The 17,707-nt window shown below is 33.9% G+C and overlaps 1 protein-coding gene across 2 annotated transcripts in view; it reads left to right on the forward strand.

The window, feature by feature from the left end:
- LOC120770997 (solute carrier family 28 member 3) overlaps positions 1-17,707 on the forward strand; it is an 18,978-nt gene continuing 1,271 nt past the window's right edge. Inside the window, exons 1-7 of one of the 2 annotated variants that reach the window (XM_040098744.1) lie at positions 19-92; positions 8,339-8,566; positions 8,913-8,981; positions 9,050-9,091; positions 13,727-13,880; positions 15,399-15,603; positions 16,434-17,198. In XM_040098744.1, coding sequence (XP_039954678.1) covers positions 8,564-8,566; positions 8,913-8,981; positions 9,050-9,091; positions 13,727-13,880; positions 15,399-15,603; positions 16,434-17,198 — 1,238 coding nt within the window. In that variant the 5' untranslated portion in view covers positions 19-92; positions 8,339-8,563. Of the gene's footprint in view, positions 93-8,338; positions 8,567-8,912; positions 8,982-9,049; positions 9,092-13,726; positions 13,881-15,398; positions 15,604-16,433; positions 17,199-17,707 lie in introns of both variants that reach the window. The other variant, XM_040098745.1, reaches the window with a different exon arrangement.

A 17,707-nucleotide genomic window follows, 5' to 3' on the forward strand; every position in this document is an offset into this window, starting at 1 on the left:
CTTTCAGTTTGTGATTATCTGCAATCCGAACGGTTGTATTTTGATAAATTACAGGAAACCCAGTGTTCAAAAATTCTAAAGGATCATAATCGGTAATTGACAATTAACTTTAAATACAGTTTACAGTAATTTAGAGAAAAATAAAAATGAGAAAAAATTTAATAAACTGTGACTTTTTTAATAAGTGGTAGTGTGCCGTCTATCTATCAAAATAATGTGACAATTTGAAGTATTTGAAATAGCGTTCCTTTTGTCAGAAACTGCCATGTGAAATGACATTTACATCTAAAGGATACATATGTACATGTACATATAGAAGATATGTATATTGTCTACAAGTATTCTCGTATTATCTATAACAATTAAAATTAATAGAAAATGTCTCAAGATTCGTATCTAAAAAATATTTCGGTTATACTACGTATGTACATACATATGTATAAACCATACGAACGCGTTATTGTCTCATCACTGTGGTTGGAGGTGTACAAAAGTGTGTATATAAATTAAAGCTACCCAATATTAAAAACAGCGGTAGAAAGGCAAGTTTCCACTGTATACAAAACGGCTCGTGAATTAAAAATTACCAATGCAAAGTTTCGAGCACAAGCGTTATTTTAAGCCTGTGTTGTTGCCCTCGGAAGGTTTTGTAAAATGTGAATAGGGTCCAACATTTGCTTCAGCTTCGTTTGATGTGCAATGCGATTGCACGCTGAGAACCTAAACAGTTTTACTTTCATATATGGGGTATTCCATACCAAATCGACCACTTTTGAACCCGAACCCTTTAGATTTTGCTAAAACTTATCCATCATTTTCTACCCATTGAAAAACCATTTTGAGAATTTTTTCAAATTATTTTGTCACTTCAAAAAAGTTATGCATTTTTCAAAAAAATGGCTTTTTTATTTTCAAATAGCCATAACTTTTGTAGAAATTGACTTTTGGGGACCTTTTCTATTTTAAATTTTTGTTTTTGAATGAACTTTTCGAAAAAATACACGAAAAAAATTTAACACGATCAACTATATAAAATAATCGGTTTTTTTAAGTAAAATCGTTTTTTTTTCTCAAAAAACACTTCATTAATTTGACTACTATCCTTGCTAATCCCGGAGTGGGCCGATTTTTTTTTATTTTTTTTATTTTTGAAAATTTGACAATTTTTTTTAAATAAATTTTTTTGGAAGTTCGCCATTTTTTTTCCTCAAAGAACACTTCAATTAATTTGACAACTATTCTTGCTAATCCCGGAGTGGGCCGATTTTTTTTTATTTTTTTCTTTTTTGAAAATTTGACAATTTTTTTTTAATTTGAATCGAAAGTAATCATTTTGCGTAAATTAGTGGAAAAACGTTTTCTTAACGTTGAGTGTGCTCAAAATAATCAAATCCTTAAATTTTTTTATTTTTCAATACCGTTTAAATTAAACCAACGTCACAAATATCGGTATTTTGAAAATAAACATCGAGAACAATGGTACATATGCAATGATTTGAAAACATTTCAAAGAAATGAAATTGGCTGAGAGATTAGAACTGATATTCGAAAATACTTATAATGAGACTTATGCAGTTGCCCGAAATTAATATGTGCTAAATTTGCAAAGAGGAGGGCAACCTCTAAATTGTATAATAACAACCTTAAAATATCCCGGCATGGAAAATGTTTTTCAAATTAGTTTTATCTTCCGCCAGAGAAGGTTGTAACCGAACATATTTAACTCTTGCAATTTGTAAGATTCAAAGGTGAAGCAATATTTTCAGCTGTTAACTAAACTTTGTTTCACAAATGTTTTCGCTTTTTTTGTTTTTGAAGCTTCATTCCGATATCGTCAGGGGTGCTCGGTTTAGATATTGTAAATGCATTATCCATTTTTTATAGCGCCCCTTGCGTGCCATATTAACTGTAAACGTTTATTTTTCTGACGTGTTTCTTTAGCACTTTTTTATTATAGTTTTCAGTTTTTTCATTTTTAGCTTTTCTCTTTTGGTTGATACAGCTTTAACAGTTAGTGAGTTATGTGCGTTAAATACGTCAAATTTCAGTTGTAAAGCATCTTATAGTTTTGCGCTTAACATCATTTTTGGGCGTGCCAATGTTTCGCCTTTCCTCATCTGCTATGCAAAGCTCTTCAGAGTGCCAAGGAATCGGTGTAAATTGATCCAGCTAGATGTCTTAATTTGTTCCAAAACTGTCGCTTACACGGACAGACGGACCGACTGATATTTGTTTGCCTAAAACCTCATGTAAATAGATGGCGTTCAATTTTTTCATTGGATGTGGTGTTGCTTATTTGTAGCAATGTTCTAAGAGGATTTTAATTAAATTGTGAAATGCGCCTGCAGAAGAGTTGTAAAGAGCTAAAATATTTCATCTTTTTCACCAATATATGTACATATATTTGTGGTCATGTGAACACAATCATCTACAGTATTATCGTTAGAAACCTTTGACTTTTCTGTACTATACGCGAAAAACAATGAGTTACAATGAGCAAACTCGTTATAACGCTGTGGTCATCACCTACGTCAGACCGATAATAAACTAAAAGAATATTTGCTCATTGCTCTATAAAATAATAAAAGCATTAAAAAGAGACATTTATTGCCTTTTCAAATAAATGAATTACAAAAATTAATCAGAAATCCGATAAGATCGATTTATTTAACCTTATCTAAAGCTTCATATTTTAATCTTTAATCGACAATAGTTTGCAAAATCTGTAAACTAAACTTAAATACTTCAATCGAATTGTGTTCACACAGTAAAAACCAATAAATTACGTAATACGTAACACGGCATCTATAAGTAGTGTTTAAAACTACATATTAGCTATAGTAATATATACATATTTATGTATGAAAACTAATTGATAATTGAGGAATCGAACCGGCGTCTCACGGAATAGATATTATTCTGTAATTAAATAAAGGGTTTCAATATTTGATAAAAATATAATTATGTGTTATTTAATACTAATAAATGTATATATTAACTTTCTAGCCAATAATGCTAGAAACGTGAAAGGGTTGATCATACATTAGACACCATATGTCAGATTATTACATGAAACTAAATAAATTGTCTTAAAAAGTTGAAACACTGAGATCCAATAATAGGACTTTGACAAACATCTCGAAACTAGAGATAACGAATGTATTTAAAGTTCGATTCCACCCGAAGGTAGTATTCGGGCAAAATTTAGAATAGCATACCACGATTTCGAGGTGTGTATAGATAGAGGAAGTCCACCAGATCAAGAAAAAAAAATATATATATATATACTAGAGTGATTCAAAAAAAAAAAAATTTTTTTTTCGTTTGGTACTCGGAAAAATAGGTTCTTAGACACCTCTAAGAAAGCCTCTCCAAACATGAGTTTTTAATTGTAACGGGAAGGTACTATATATATTTCTTAATAACCCTGGTCGGACCAACACCTGGGCGTGATCAGTTCTTTCGCGATGAACTCCTTTATGCAAAAAATGCGGCAACTAACAGAAGGTTTCAAGACCGGAGCATACTCTTGTAGAACCCCCAGATGTGATCTAGTAACCGATGCTCAGAGCATACTAAAATTATGGAGGGAACACTTCTCCAGCCTGCTGAATGGCAGTGAACGTACAACGCCAGGAGAAGGCGAACCCGATTCCCCAATCAATGACGATGGAGCAGACGTTCCATTGCCCGACCATGAAGAAGTTCGAATAGCAATTACCCGCCTGAAGAACAACAAAGCGGCAGGGGCCAATGGATTACCGGCGGAGCTATTCAAACACGGCGGCGAAGAAGTGATAAGGAGCAGCATCAGCTTCTTTGTAAAATCTCGTCGAACGCAAGCACGCCCAACGATTGGAATTTAAGTGTGCTCTTCCCAATCCACAAAGAGGGAGACCCCACAATCTGCACCAACCACCGTGGAATAAGTCTCCTAAACATCGCATATAAGGTTCTATCGAGCGTATTATGTGAAAGATATAAACCCACCGTCAAACAAACTAATTGGACCTTATCAGTGTGGCTTTAGACATGGAAAATCAACAACCGACCAGATATTCACCATGGGCCAAATTTTGGAAAAGATAATCGACACACACCCCCTCGGCGTCGATTTCAAAGCTGCTTTTGAAAGCACTGAATTTGGTATCCCTGCAAAACTAATACGGCTGTGTAAACTAAGGTTGAGCAACACCAAAAGCTCTGTCAGTATCGGGAAGGACCTCTCCGAGTCGTTCGATACCAAACGAGGTTTCAGACAAGGCGACTCCCTTTCGTGTGACTTCTTCAACTTACTTCTGGAGAAAATAAATCGAGCTGCAGAACTAAACGGAGAAATTACCATCTTCTATAAGAGTGTACAACTGCTGGCGTATGCTATTGATATTGATATCATTAGTCTTAATTAGCCGTTAGTTCTGTTTTCTCCTGAATAGATAAGACAGCGAAGCAAATGGGTCTGTAGGTGAACGAAGGCAAGATGAAATATCTCCTGTCATCAAACAAACAGAAAAAAAAACGACTTGTGCGCTGTTGTTAACTCGGCTATAACCGCGTTAGCGGTTTCCACGCCAATAAAGAAGAAGAAGTTCACTGAACTTCAGAACTACTTGCCGATTCATTTCAAACTTTGTATACATTTTTGACATATAAAATACCTCGCCCCATCGTTCACTAAATTTTGAATTTTTACCTTAAGGGTACATAGCAGTTTCACTTAAATGGCCGCCAAAAATTTTTAAACAAAAAATAAATTATCAGAGAACGATTTTTCTTGGGTTCTTTTCGGATAATTTCCAGCCGAGTAATGGTGAACATGCAAAATGTTTTTTTCTCAAGACGGTCTGGGCTTATGCATCAATATTTCTGCATGAAAAAATTACCCTAGATTGTTAAAAGTATGTTCAGTAATGTACAAAAGGTCCGAATAAAATAACTCAATCCATATTAAGGAAGTAAATTCGCAAAAAAGTATTTTTTTCTACCTTAAAAATCTTACCAAGCGTTACCCCCACCCTTGAGAATGTTCTTATTTAGAGTGCTCATACAGAATATATACGCGCAATTAATTACTTATTGCTGTTATTTATGTATATGTATATACAGGGTAAAACGTTTAAAAAATGTGACGCAGTAAATTTAAGAAATAAAATGGCACGAGGGTCTGTTATCACTACTTAGATTAACAATTTTATAGCAGCACTTAGAGTATTATCATTCTTGGGCAATACCACATCAAATCTAAAATAATTTTTGATAACTAACTATGACATCTTACTTGTTTCCTATATTTCTTTATTACTACACTATATAAACAGTGTTAAACAAAAATTGTTACTATACTGGATAGTTTGCAATTTCAAGATTCCAAGTATGTATGTAAAACAGCTAGGGTTGCACTAAGTCCGGGCGCAATCAAACATCTTGTGCTCTCGCATTTACGAGACTCAATGACTGAACCATATACCCACATAGTTTCAGTACTAAATGTTGCTACATGTCTAAGATATTTATAATATATGTGAATATATACGATCAACCCACCACTACAACAAATCACTATATATTGTGACGAAAAAGTACCCGCAAAATATTTATTTATTCATGAATATTTACGTATTTTGCCGCCTTCAAGGTAATCCCGACCAAATTTAAAACTTTTAAGCCAGCGATTATTTTAGCCCCAAAAACAGTTTGAATAAGCTGTTTTTGGGACGGCCTTCAGCTTTTTCAGCAATTTTACTTTAACTCTTCGATCGACTGAAAACAGGTTCCACGGAGAGTTTTTGGCTTTAAATTCGGTCACAATCGAACTTTTTCGGAAAAAAATTAAGCTTTATCGGGACGAGCCGAGAAAGAACGCCTCACCTCACCGCCTTCACACCCAAAACATCCACAAAAACCATTCAAACGGACTTGCCATCTCTCTAACACTTGCCTGATGATTTTCACTTTTTTAATATTTTCATCAGTTGAAGAGATCGAGGTCGAAGAAACGGGTTCCACGAAGCATTTTTGGCTTTAAATTCGATCACAATCGTAATTTTTGAAAAAAATTCAGCTTTATCGGGACTAGTCGAGAAAGAACGCCTTTCACACCCCAAATTTACACCAAAACCATTCGAACGGACTTGCCATCTCTCTAACACTTGCCTGATGATTTTCACTTTTTTAATAATTTCATCAGTTGAAGAGATCGAGGTCGAAGAAACGGGTTCCATGAAGCGTTTTTGGCTTTAAATTCGATCACAATCGTAGGTTTTGAAAAAAAACAGCTTTATCGGGACGAGTCGAGAAATAACGCCTTTCACACCCCAAATATACACCAAAACCATTCGAACGGACTTGCCATCTCTCTAACACTTGCCTGATGATTTTCACTTTTTTAATATTTTCATTAGTTGAAGACATCGAGGACGAAGAAACGGGTTCCACGAAGCGTTTTTGGCTTTAAATTCGATCACAATCGTACTTTTTTTGAAAAAAAAATCAGCTTTATAGGGACGGGTCGAGTAAGAGCACGTTTTATACCCAAAATATCCATCAATTCGAACGGACGCAAGAAAATCTCTAACACTTGACTGACGACTTTCAATCACCATATCTTTCACTTTTTTAATATTTTCATCAGTTCAAGAAGTCGAAGCTCGTCTAGTACGAAGCATGTCTTCAACGATCTCTCGACCGTCTTTTATGGCTTCGTACCACTCGTAGGCTTGTGTTTTTTAATTACCGTAAGCTTTCTTCAACAACAAGAATGTTTTCGCACACGAAATTTGGTTATAAATATGTATACAATTTTAGACAATTTCTTTGTTCGATATTTTTATCCTCGCAGACCGTCGACTAAGTATTCGTTCATGCGCAAGGTGTGCGCGAAGATGGTCCCAAAAGCGCTCACTGACGACCAGAAATTGCGGCGTGTGAAAGTGTGCCAAGAAAATTTGAACATGTGTGAAAGTAACGTCCAATTTTTGAATAACGTAATCACAGGTGACGAGTCCTGGATCTTTCAGTATGATCCCGAGACAAGGCAAGCATTTTGAGACGACAGAGTGAATACAAGCAGCATGCACCTCGGCTCTCAAGGCTATTCCGGAGAATGCCTTCCTTGACGCCTTCAATGCTTGGAAATCACGCTGGCAGCGCTGCATGGCCGCAGAAGAAAGTTTTTAAAGAATTGTAACGATTGGTTTACTATTTTTTTTTAAATCGCCTCAGTCCTATTATTTAAAAAAAATTGTTCAGTTATGGCACTTTATAGGTTTTCCTTTAATGGCGTTTTGTAATTTTACTCGTAATTTTTTTTTTGCCAAGGAACATCAAGATATCTAATTTTTTACTAAAGTTACAGCTTACACGGACACACAAACAGTCACCAGGATTTCAACTTTTCTCGTCTTCCTCATCATTTATATACATAAAGTACAACCGTTACGTCAACAAAACTATTATACTCTGTAACAACAAGTTGCAAGAGTATAAAAATACAAATGCGACGGTTTTTCGAAATTTGAAAAATTTGCGTAGGGCCATTGTCAATCGTTTTTCTGTTTTACGAACTAAAGTTTTTGACCAACTACAAAAGCCTTTTCAAATAATTTTAGCTCATCCGACTCTGTTATGTTACAAGCCTCCTTGACATTTTAGGAACATTCTTTTTATTAATTTTTATCTTCAAAATTTTATACGTTTTGGCCAGTCCCTTGTTTTATGGGCCTACAAAAAATCGTTGTATAGAAAAACATTCGGACATTCAAAGAATTCACAATACTCCGGAAGTTAATTCGTTATAAAGAAAATTTCGTAGTGTGGTGATCTAAATTTGGTCTAGTTGCAACGATGGCGATTTATAAAAGCAATAGGTAATACTTCTAGGTCAAGTAGTTCCGAATATATGGAACCTATTCCATGCGATCTTGAGTGTAAAATTTTATGTCTCTAACCTATTTACTTAATGAGTTATCACACTGTTAGAAGCTTTCATTATAACCATACATGATTTTAACAAATTTCGCTGCCTTTATAAAGCAGTAATATGAATATAAAATGAAATATTTAATTTTACGTACTTTTTAATTAATTGAAATGAGAGGTATACTTGGACTCGTATATATAAAGATGAAACAAAATAAAAACGTTAAATTCGGTTGCACCGAAGCTATAATACAGTTCACAAATAAAAAGATTCCTTAAAAGAACTTGATTCTGTTTGATTAGTTTGTATGTCAGCTATGTGCTATAGCGATCCGATCTGAACTATTTCTTCGGATATTGCATTATGGCCTTAGATAATATTCCCTACCAAATTTTGTGAAAATGTCTCATCAAAACACAGGATTCCGATCGCTCAAGTTGTATATGACAGCTATATGCTATAGTCATCCGATATCAACAGATCTGGCAAAGGATCAGCCTACTGGGGAGAAACGGATCAAAACTTCAGACGCTTCGTTCTGGGTACAAACTTCGTGGCAAACTTAATATATCCTGTTCAGAGTATAAAAATCATAGAGCGCGGCTAACAGCAAATACGACAAAACTATCGTTAGATATAGACCAAATGGTAACTAACTTCTTCAAGTATTTTGATAATTTTATTAGTAATGGATCTTTCATATTATATTTATATTTAAAATATTAGGGATATGCAGAGGCTCGTGTAGTAGACGTATGAGTATTGTATAATAACTATTTTGATTTATGAAAAATTCGATTGAGAACTTTTATATCGCAAGCAAAATTCGAACAAATTAAACTTCATGCATTCGCTAAGTAATAACAAATATGTCAAATATTAACAATGTTGGAAAAACGAATATTGTTATTAATATTTTCTTTTAATATTTTACTAGTATGCGTATATATATTTAAAATATTTTGATAGAAAAAAATTAAATCATTTATTCTAGCACATCCCGCAGGCGACTGTAATGAAAATGGAAACGGGACAGGCTAATACTGCGTATGAGATTACTGATGTAAGTTAGCTACGCATAAAAACTAAATTTTATAAGTAACCATTATGCTTCCTTTCAACTGCTTTTAGCCGGCAGAAAATGTGGAAAACGCCGATAACGATGTGAAAAAGGTGAAGGTTTTTAATATTTTAATGTTAAATTGAAATGTAAGTACACACATACATACATATGTATACGAGTATACACGTGTGAGGAAATAGAACTGCATGTTAAAAACGATATCATATCAAGGGGTTATTCTTGTCCAGAAAATTAAAAAAAAAATTATCATATATCGATAGATATATATCTTATATATCCCTAAATTATTTTTCAAAATTAAATTTACTTTCGAAGTTATAGCCGTTTTAGTGTCGTGGCAACTGGACCGTTTTAGCGGACGACGAAACTTTTTAGTCTGTAGTTTATAGTTCTTCCCCACTACTTTTTCCCGATGTAGTTGCCAAAATATCTGAAGTTCTAATATCTCTCTATCACATAAAGCCGAAAAAAATAAAAATTTAAATTTTTAATATGTTAAAAAATTTCGATTAAGTAGAAATTTTTTTTTTTTTTTCAGTTTTTCAGCTTCTTGAGATAGCGACACTCGTACTAATCAAGAATCCATCATTGTATTATTTTTCAGATGACCCAGAGAGGGTTCCAACTCTCCGCCAGTTCCCCTCCCAAAAAATAAAAGTTATTTATTATTTCCGCCATAAGTGACAGTCCTCGAAGAAAAAACTTTTGACTTGCAAGTACAAAATTATAAAGTTCCGCAAAAATGTATGGTTTACAGTTACATAAAATATTCATCTCGGCCACAAAATGGAATTAAATCAAGAGTGCATAGACGAACTTAATTAGATGGTGAATCGAAGTTGTAGATCACTACAAGACGAATTTCGTTCAGGTCGTCCAAAAGCAGTTCTTGTTCAGGAAACTATTGATGCTGTGCGCAAACTGATATTGCAAGATCGTCATGTGACCTATTGTGTAATTTAGACAACTATAGGCATTAGTGGGACTTTTATTTGGGACATACATACATTCAATGTGACCAATTGATTGTAGAAACAAAATTTTACGTGGGAGCCCTTACAAATTATTGATCGCTCAAAAAAGGCTGTTGTTGATTGGTTGAGAGCAATGTTAAGAAATACGATAACGGTGCTTCGAAACATGTCGATGACAACGTGACAGATGATGAATCATCGGTTGCCTGTATTTTAGAAAAAACTGAACATGACGCAACCATACCACTGGTATCAGTAAATTCTGAGTGGTACAGAACCATTTGTTTTCCAGTGGTAAAACGGATCAGTCTTTTTTCCCCGTACGTGAAAGTTAAACTAGGAGGTCAACGTTTTTCGGGACCAAAAGTGGCGGTTAATGCGTTCAAAATCCATGTTTCCGATATACCTTAATCTGAATGTCAAATGTGCTCCGATTAGCCTTTCCTTGCTGGTTTCAAGGTTTTAAAAAAATGCCTCTTTTTGCGAATTTATTTCTTAAATGTGGAATGAGCAATTTTGTTCGGACCTTTTGTACATTATTGAGTATACTTTTGGCAATGTAGGGCATTATTTTTTTGGTCACTTTTTTTGATTATAAATTTTAGACGCGTTTTTCTCAAAACTACTAAATCCATGTTCACTGTCAAAACTGCTTGACAGTTTCATTTCAAACTTTGTACACATTTTTGACATACAAAATACCACGCCCATCGTTTAGTAAATTTTTGTTTTTTACATTAAGGGTGTTTTCCACCCCCAAAATGACGGAATTTTTTTGTGGAAAATAGCAGCTTTCACTTAAAATGAACGCCAAAAATCTTTAAATGAAATAAACATTTATCAAAGAACGATGGGGGGAGGATTTGATTATAATTTCACTAATTTTTCTTGGTTTTTTATTTTTAGATATTTTCCAGCCGAGTTACGGTGAACACCGCAAAATGTTTTTTCTGAATACGTTTTGAGAGAAGCTCTGTTACCGGCTTATGCTTCAATATTTCCGCATGAACAAATTATTATAGATTGTCAAAAGTACGGTTAATAATGTGCAAAAGGTCCAAATAAAATTACTCAATCCATATTTAAGAAATACATTCACAAAAGAAGAAAAAACGTTAACTTCGGCTGCACTGAAGTTAATATACCCTTAACAGGTTCATTATTTTAGTAATTATGTGTTCAGTTTGTATGGAAGCTATATGCTATGGTGAGCCGATCTGAACAATTTCTTCTGATATTACATTATTTCTTTGAACAATAACTCATACCAAATATCCTGAAGATATATCGTGGAAGTTTCCCATGCAAGCATTTGATTCCGATCATTCGGTTGGTATGGCAGATATATTTTATAGTGGTTCGATATCGGCAGTTCCGACAAATGAGCAGCTTCTTGAAGTGAAAATGACGTTTGCAAATTTCAAAACGATATCTTAAAAACTGAGGGACTAGTTCGTATATATACAGACAGACGGACAGACGGACGGACGGACAGACGGACAGACGGACATGGGTAAATCGACTCAGCTCAACATACTGATCATTTCTATATAAACTTTATAGGGTCTCCGACGCTTCCTTCTGGGTGTTACAAACTTCGTGACAAACTTAATATACCCTATTCAGGGTATAAAAAGTATTTAAGTATTTTTACCTTAAAAACCTTGACCTTATTTATAGTTTGATTTTGCCCATCTGCAACGCCTACTTCCTCCGAGTGGTTAGAATTTTGTCGGTGTTTACTCAAGCTATCGCTCGCACGTACCGTTGGACTTACACACAGCCATGTGACTCTCAAATTGTCTCGTTAAATTTATTTGATATACAATTCTTTATTTCTCTCAATTAGTTACTATTGTCACAAATATCCGTTAGAAATAACCTATCAGTTCAATGCATCAGTTATATTGAATCAAACGTATCTCGGTAATCAATAACATATCAGGCGTGGTTCGTTAGACAAGCCTAAGTAAAGTACTATGTCGCGGTTAAATAAACCAAACCATTGAAGAATATAGTGCAGAGCATTGTTATTATAATAATTGCTTTAGAAATTTGTAATTTTGCCAATGAAAAATAAGTGGGCATTTTTAATAATACAATTAGAGGCAACACTTTTTTAGACGATGACTGAAAAGTCTTACGTTTTAAGTAAGCAAGAAGTGTAAAAAATAAAGTGCTAAGTGCAAAATTCCACAGTAGGTTTTTTGAAAATGTTCGATTTCTTTTTATTCACTTTATTATTCAAACGATACAATATCCGGCAAAGTACCTATCGGTTAAATCCAGGGCCTACCAGTCCATACAGGCAAGTTAAGCAACTGCCCAGGGCGGCATTAAAATAATTTACATTATTACTTCATTTATTTTACAAGTCAGTTTTATATTTTCGTAATCTAATACATATTATTAACAACAACAGGACGAAATAGTGCACCTAGTGGTTGTTGCTGTATATTGTACACTGCTCTACATATGTTAATAGCGAGTATTCAGTTGACTTGCATTTAAAATTGCAACAGTTCGCTTGCGAAAAGACAGTCAGTTATGAAGATGATAAACCGATTCGCGAAGTTCAAGCTATTGACAGAAAAATTGCTCATTAAACTACACTTCTGGACTTTTTGATTTATATTTCTGCAAACGAATTAATAGCTATCATTCTAAATTTATTTACGACACTACGGGTTGCTAACACTTCCTGTGTCCGTAACTAGTGGAGAGAGCAGTTTCTATAATTGAAACTTGTCAAAATCTACATGTGCTCTAGAATGTGTCAAGAAAGACTGACATGTTGCCAAGCCTACACTAGTTTACAGTCATTTTGCGACTGTGATGTTAGAGACTGGTTGCTAATCCCCAAAAATTTTTTAATTAATTTAAAATTTCCTAACACGGATGATTTTTTGTATTGTAGTCAAGAGGTGCAATGGTCAAACCACCAATATTTACTAAAATGGCGAAAATAGTTATCCGTAGTGGAAAATTCTTGAACTCAATTTCAAAGTCGCAAATTTTTTTCCAGACTTGTTGAGTATGTTATCAATTAGAAGTGAAGTGACATCAACTCAATAAAAAGGCACGAAAATACTTAAATAATTAACTTTTTTAGTGTGCTACTTTTTATATTTTTTTTAATATCAGCTACTACTACTAAGCATTTGTAGTTGAACACTACCGCATTTATTTAGGAAAAATATTTTAATCAGTTATTTTGTAAAAATACATAGAAAGGTGGAAAAATTTGCTGAGCTCTGGAGAAAAATCCTAAAGCTTGACGAAACAAGTTACAATTTAAAAACAGCAAATATAAAATTTACTATTCCTAGAAATAAGCTTTTGGGGTAAAAATTAATTTTTGAGTTTGTAGTAATGTTCCTTCATCTAATTTGAAAACAAAACGCTTTCATTTTTAAACGAAGATAACGTATGAATCTACAAGAACCATTAATTAAAACCATTTAATTGTCAGTAAAACTTTAGCTTACTTGGTGTTAGGGAGCCTAAATAGTAGGTTGGGAAAAAAAGCCTCCGTAATCGCTTTTTTTATGCGCGGCAAAACAGTTTGCCCCAACATTTTTGTGATCGGAAATGTATCTACGAAGAATAACAGGTATTATTCAACGACGTGTATCATACATAAATTTGACTTTGGGTTTCTACATATGTTCATATGTATGTGTTGTCATAGAATCGTAATCAACTAGTGTTTGATAATTACAACCACATATGTATGTGTTCTGCTTTCAGGCCAACATAAGTGAATCTACATTGAAATCCAAAAGCAGAACATCAAATATAAAACGAAGAATACGAAAAGCTTCTCACAAGGGCCTAAAGGTGGGAATACACCTTGTTGTGGCGGGATATTTCGCTTATGCGACGTATCACTACATCGATGTCGGTGAGTTTCAGTTGAAGGAATTTTAATAGTCTCATTCGCAGCCTAGGTGGCAATCTGTAACTTTTTTTCCTACTGCTCCGCTACTTGCATTGGATTTATAAGTCTATATTGATGTCTTCATATTCCCACTTTCGAGGATGTAGTTTGTCTTAACCCGATAATTACTATACATGCGCTATTAATGACATTGTACTCGTTTTAAGGATCTCTTATCTTTGAATTAAGTATAAGCATTCAAACTTCTGTTGGTTGTGTATTTATTGATTTGAAGCTTGTTAAATGTTGTTTTGTATACTAAATCAAGAATGATATTAAGTCACTACTGGTGTAGCCAGTGGTGCACCCCAGTCGCCAATGTGAGCCGCTTTTTGGATGAGTTCAAGCATTTTAGCGGTTGTGGCTTTTCCAGAAGATAAATACAATATAAAACGTTATAGGATTGACTTCGTTTTAATAGAACCAAAATAAGACGTACAACTATTTTTGCCTCATCCCTATAGCGCCTCTACAGCAGCAAAAGAAAGTCGACACCTTCCTTGCTTTCTTCTCAATGTTTGGCTTCTATGAAAGCATTCTATCAAGGGCAAGCCCCAAGAACTTCACGCAGTCTACAGGTTTTGGCGACAGCCCCACACGTTTGGTTAGGGAGACGTCTAAGCTTTTATGTCTCGTGGTGTCTCTTTCCATTATCCATTACGCCAAATGTCGGTGCCGCACCAAATGTGGCCTTTTCCCTGTGTCGCTTGACTGAAAATGGCGGAAATCGGATTATAACCGCACCCACTCTTCATATAACGGTTAAGTTGAAAATTACTATAAGTAAATAAATTTATAAAATTTTGCATGCAGGATGGTAAAGGAATCGGACAATGGACAATGGGCGTGGCATCGCCCACCTTTAGGTGGAATTCCATATCTCAGGCACGACTGACCAATTTCAACAATATTTTTATGTTATTTTGTGGAAATGGGCGAAATCAAATTAGAACAACGCCTAATTCCCTTGTGTCAAAATTTTTAGTCCCAATGATTCTTTCACTTGACACCATGAAACTCTTGAGCAAATGATTGTAGATTGCGTAGCAATATGTATACTCAGGCTCAAGGCTCTTGGATCCATTTATGTGAACAGGGATCACATCACCTCCATTGCGCCAAGCAAGTTTCTGGAATTCATCAGAGTGCTGGGCCTTTTTAAATGAGGAGAGGGCACGATAGACCTTAAGCCGCGGTGCAAACCTCGAAATAATTTATATTCTTTGTAAAGTGAAATATGTGATATAATATTTCTCATTTTGAGTGAAAATATACTAGTAATAGAACTATGTGAGTCTATGACCCATAATATAAGCAATTAAGATTACGAAAATTAGTGTTGGTCATTCACGGTTTAATATAAAGTTTTACAAGGCGAGAGTATAAAACCCAAACTTAGCACTTATTTACTTTTTATTTTTGAAAGTATGTAATAAAATATTTAATTTAAACATTTAGTGTTATTATGATTTCATTTTGCAGAGAATAACGAGTGCGATTCCCTTAAACCAAATGAATTATGTGGCATTCAGTTCTGCAGTGGTTATGGGTTATTGGTACTACTATTGGCATTTATTTACCTTGGCCTTTTATATTTCCAAATCATAAAACCGAAGGTAGGCAGGAGCTTACATCGGAATTATATTTATCCACTTGGAAAGCGGTGGAAGAAATTCAGTCGAACAAGGTAAATATTTAAAATATTATTCGTTGTAAAATTTATGAATACAAATATTATGCAATTTATTTAGTTCTTCTTAAACCTGATTTGTTTAGTATTTCTTTTGAAAAGGTTTTTGCATGGTTATTCCTCTTATTTTTTTCTTGTAGTGCACAAAATAGTAAAAAAATAAACCAACCTGATACCGTTGTGAATAATTTTGTTCCTCTCTTTTACTTATATGAAGCATAGAATAATTTCAAAATTAAGCATCTTCACTTAGTTTTAGTACTTTTTTATTTCAGTTCGCTCTTCATTGTCAAACCACTCTTATAGAGATCTTAACGAATTAATAATTAAAATTTTCCTTCCTGTCGACAGTCCTCGAAGACTGTTACTATTATTCATCCATTTGTACACTTTACTTTTCTGGAAAACCACACCCCTCTAAATAAAATACGTGTACTTCGTTCTTTACTTGAGGGCAAAACCAAATTAAATCTTAAAAATGGCAGAATGTGAGTGCAGTTCGAATACCCTTTTAAACTATAATCGTATTAGAGTAATTACAAAATTTTCTTCTACCAGTGGACCAACTCCTGTCCCTGTGTTTTTTATTCTATAGACTACGCCAAGAAGGCAAAAGTTGAAATTATTTACGAAAGTTGTGTTCTCTATGTATTCCATTAAGTATTTTGATGATATGCTAATATGTTTCGTGGTTAATTTTGAAGTACTTTGTGATGATAATACTATATACTTGTATGCATTAGTCATAGTAATTATTGAAGAAAAGTTTTGCTGTATTTTTAAAATTTATACACATTACATGTTAATATAATTCTCTTCCACATTAGACTTGTATCCGGTATAATGATCGTAGTCCTTATAATTCTACTGGCAATTTTTTTGTATTTTGCAACCAAAGAGGACAGAAATAAATTAAGATCGCTGTTGGCTCCATGTTTACTCATATTAGCAGGTTACGTATTTTCTACAAATCGCAGCGCAATCAATTGGCGAACCGTGATATCGGGAATAGTATGCCAATTTATTTTGGGTATCCTGTGCATTCGGTGGGATGTAGGCCGTAAAATCTTCGAATGTCTGGGCGATAAAGTAGCCACTTTTCTTTCGTTTAGTGATGAAGGAAGTCGTTTTGTATTTGGAGATGCAATAATCGATGACGGAATTTTCGCTTTTGCAATCTTGCCAGTGATATTTTTCTTCAGTTTTTTTATTTCAATTTTACATTATTGGGGTGTTATGCAATGGATAGTTATGAAACTCGGTTGGCTGCTACAACAAATTTTGGGTACAACTGTTTGTGAAAGTGTTACATCAGCCGCTAATATATTTCTCGGCATGTCAGAGAGTCCAATGCTTATTAGACCATATATCACCAAACTTACATCCAGTGAATTGCATTCAATTATGGCCTCTGGATTCGCAACAGTGTCCGGAACGGTATTGGCAGCATATTTATCCTTTGGTGCTTCGGCAGCTCACTTAATAACTTCAAGCGTTATGGCAGCTCCAGCAGCATTGGCTTTTTCAAAACTTTACATGCCGGAAACAGAGGAGAGTCAAACTTCATCAAAAAATATTCAACTAGAGAAATCGTAAGTTAACATAAAAGTACATAAAAGTGATCAGGGTTGTGGACTTTTTAATTAAAAAAAATTTGGATTAAAAATTTTTTATTATATTTTAGATCAATATATATTATATAATATATAATTTTATATAATATATAATTTTATATAATATATAATTTTATTTTTTAATTTGAATTTGTAAGTTTGTCGACCATTACTCAAGAGTATTGAAGATGATGGCTCTGTGCGAGCTCAAGTTTAAAATAGTAGAACACAAAGCACGCAAACGCGAAAAATGTTAATGAGTTTGGTAAATTTTAATTTTTAACTCGATTTGTGTAATTAAAATTATTTTTATTCTGAAATTTCTTTTTTGGGTTTAAAATTGTATTTATTCTTAAATCCAGCATTTGGGATTAATAATGTTTTTTCTTAGTTTGTAATCCCGTATTTAAAATAAAATAAAAAAAAATATAATTCAAATGTTAATTTGCATCCCAGAAATCGTTTTAGTTAAAATAAGCTTGGTTCAA

This window comes from Bactrocera tryoni, chromosome 3 (assembly GCF_016617805.1).
Source record: "Bactrocera tryoni isolate S06 chromosome 3, CSIRO_BtryS06_freeze2, whole genome shotgun sequence".
Classification (NCBI taxonomy): Eukaryota; Metazoa; Arthropoda; class Insecta; order Diptera; family Tephritidae; genus Bactrocera; species Bactrocera tryoni.